General features: G+C 38.8%; 1 protein-coding gene across 1 annotated transcript; it reads right to left on the minus strand.

The window, feature by feature from the left end:
• Positions 1-622: 622 nt before the first annotated feature.
• LOC110375914 (uncharacterized) lies at positions 623-2,233 on the minus strand. The gene is made up of 3 exons (XM_021334213.3): positions 2,023-2,233; positions 1,453-1,708; positions 623-1,125 (listed from the first exon to the last, which is right to left on the minus strand). Exons 1-3 carry the CDS (start codon positions 2,146-2,148, stop codon positions 752-754), a joined length of 756 nt encoding a protein of 251 aa, XP_021189888.1. The 5' UTR covers positions 2,149-2,233; the 3' UTR covers positions 623-751.
• Between the last annotated feature and the right edge of the window lie 204 nt (positions 2,234-2,437).

A 2,437-nucleotide genomic window follows, 5' to 3' on the forward strand; every position in this document is an offset into this window, starting at 1 on the left:
TATAGAAAGTGGAGGCTCCAATGTATATACTTTTAACCTGTTTTATCATTTACCAGTTTCGAGAATCCACTATGTCCATTCGCTTTTTAATATGTGGAACATACAATAAAAATAAGCATATTAATATCGGAGAGAGTTGAATCTCCTCTTTCTATGTTGATTTAGATATCTTGAAATACTTCCGGATACATGGGAAAACATCTTTTAATTTATGTATGACTGTTTAAATAATCAGTGTTGACTTAAAGATAATATCTTTAGAAACTGCACAAACTACCGTGGTGCGTTTAATTTTATTAAGGAAACGCCACACCTTCGGATGTAAGATGTAATAAAATACTCAGCTTTGCATGCAAATGAGATTTTTCAAATTCCTTCTGAGCACGAACTAAATGTATCATGTTATTTAAGAAACCGTTTTTATGGCTCGAGCTTGCGGCCAACTGTCTGCTATAAATAATATCAATCACCAAATGAAAGTAACACGTAACAAACTTGTTTAGCGTGTTCGTAAACCATGCGACCAAGATTTGACTCCGGATAATTCGATTTCCGTTTCAAATCAATCGGACATCTAATCTCTAATGACACCTTGCAATCCAATAAAAAAAAACAAACGAAGTAATTGGTAATAATAAATAAGATTTATTCAACAATAAATTAATGGCAATAAATTAAGATAATAAATAAATTCTTTGTACAACAGAGGTTCTTACGACGGCTGTCGATTTAAACTACAAGTCTTTTTTTTCTAAGATGAATGAGAGTATGCGCTGTATGCTAGGTTTTGGGCTTCGTCGAGGTTCTTGTTCCAGTCAGCGCCGTAGCTGGAGTATCCTCCGTGACCACCGTGGCCAGAGTCGTGGGAGACATGCTCCACGTGGACGGGGTGGTGAGTCTCATGGTGGTGAGCGTGGGGGATGACCTCGTAAGTCGTTTTCGTCTGGTCGCCCTTCAAGCAGTAGGCGACGAGGAGGATGGCGGCGAGGACGAGGGCAATCTTGGCGGTGGCGAGGGCCTTGATGGCGATGAGCTTGACGATGAAGAGTTTGCCGAGCAACAGTTTGGCGCCGAGGAGACCGATGATACCGCCCATACCGCCGCCTCCCTTCTTCTTGCCACGACCTGAGAAGAAAAAAATAAGATTAGTTTATCATAGCATGATCAAGAAATTACGATAGATTTAAAGATGAAAGAACGTGAAGATTTATCTGATGAAAGACGTTTCCTCAACGCTTATCTTTCTAAGAAATAATCGATCAATCAATTAATGCGGGCTGTCCGTAATGCTACTTTAACACTCCAACTAAGCGTTAAAGATTACAAGTCAATTAGCTTTTTTCTCGATTCTATAATTACTGCATTCATTTCAAGTCACTGGCTTAACTGACTCACATTTCTATTAATAAGCTGTATGAATATCTATTTATAGATGAGTGATTTTGAATTTACCTTCTTCGAGTGAGCGCTGGATGGTGTCTTTGTCAGCTTGGTTCATTTTGACCTCAAGGGCATGGGTTTCGAACAGGCTCACGACTCCATCCACGAGTCTGTAGTTGACCTCAGCGTCCCTAGCCGTGGGGTCAACGGGAAGAGCGTCCATCTTCTTAGCGGACCTTGGTTCGGGTTCACCTTTGAAGACCACTCCATCTACAATTGTAATGCTTCTCGATGCTCTCAAATTGTCGACAATTCTGAGCATTTTTTCCTGTGAAAGAAAATTTTTATTAGAATTTTGGAATTTAGGGCTTGAGTTTTTGGGATTAAACTATCTTGAATTAATTTTTATTTCGAAGCCAAGATTGTTATTTTAAAAAAGACACTGCGAGCATTTTTCGACCACAAAAAAAAATTGTCCAAGTCAAAAGTTTCGAGTTAACAATGTTAACATTAATTGCTTCAGTTGGCCGTTGTAATTTAGATCGCAGAACACTGGGGCAAGTGAAACGAGAAATCCTCTTAACCACTGCAAAACCTGATCCCGCACACACTTCACTTTCACTTATTAATAAAATTATTAACCTTCACACATAATATGTAGTCTCCTTTGCAGTCCTTAATGAAGTTAATCGCCGATTCCAAGGTATTGTCACTGTCTTCAGCCGAAACGAAGGCCGTAGCCGCCAAAATAACTAGGAAGATCTTCATTTTGAATTTACGTTTTTTTACTATTTAATTATTTTTTTATATATTTTTTTCCGACATCTAGGGATGTCAAGCAATGTTTGGCGTGGCGATTGGTCTGCTATACAGTTTTATCATATGCCCCCCCACTTGGTTTCTGTACGAAGCACGTTGGACCATCTAGGTTAAGATGAGGATTTTCGGATTTTCGACTTTAAACTAAGTCAGGTTAGATTTGTTTTTGAGTGATGGGTTATTACTAGGGTTTGTTATGAATTCTTAAGGTCGGGTTTGTTGAATGATCAGTTGTAAG

Source organism: Helicoverpa armigera, chromosome 21, assembly GCF_030705265.1.
Source record: "Helicoverpa armigera isolate CAAS_96S chromosome 21, ASM3070526v1, whole genome shotgun sequence".
Classification (NCBI taxonomy): Eukaryota; Metazoa; Arthropoda; class Insecta; order Lepidoptera; family Noctuidae; genus Helicoverpa; species Helicoverpa armigera.

Bases quoted from the DNA above. Each gene is read 5' to 3' on its own strand.
- LOC110375914 (XM_021334213.3), bottom strand. From the start codon at position 2,148: ATGAAGATCTTCCTAGTTATTTTGGCGGCTACGGCCTTCGTTTCGGCT. The intron at 1,709-2,022 runs GTTAATAATTTT...TTTCTTTCACAG, and splicing joins ACTACATATTATGTGTGAAG to GAAAAAATGCTCAGAATTGT. The intron at 1,126-1,452 runs GTAAATTCAAAA...TTTTCTTCTCAG, and splicing joins CCAGCGCTCACTCGAAGAAG to GTCGTGGCAAGAAGAAGGGA.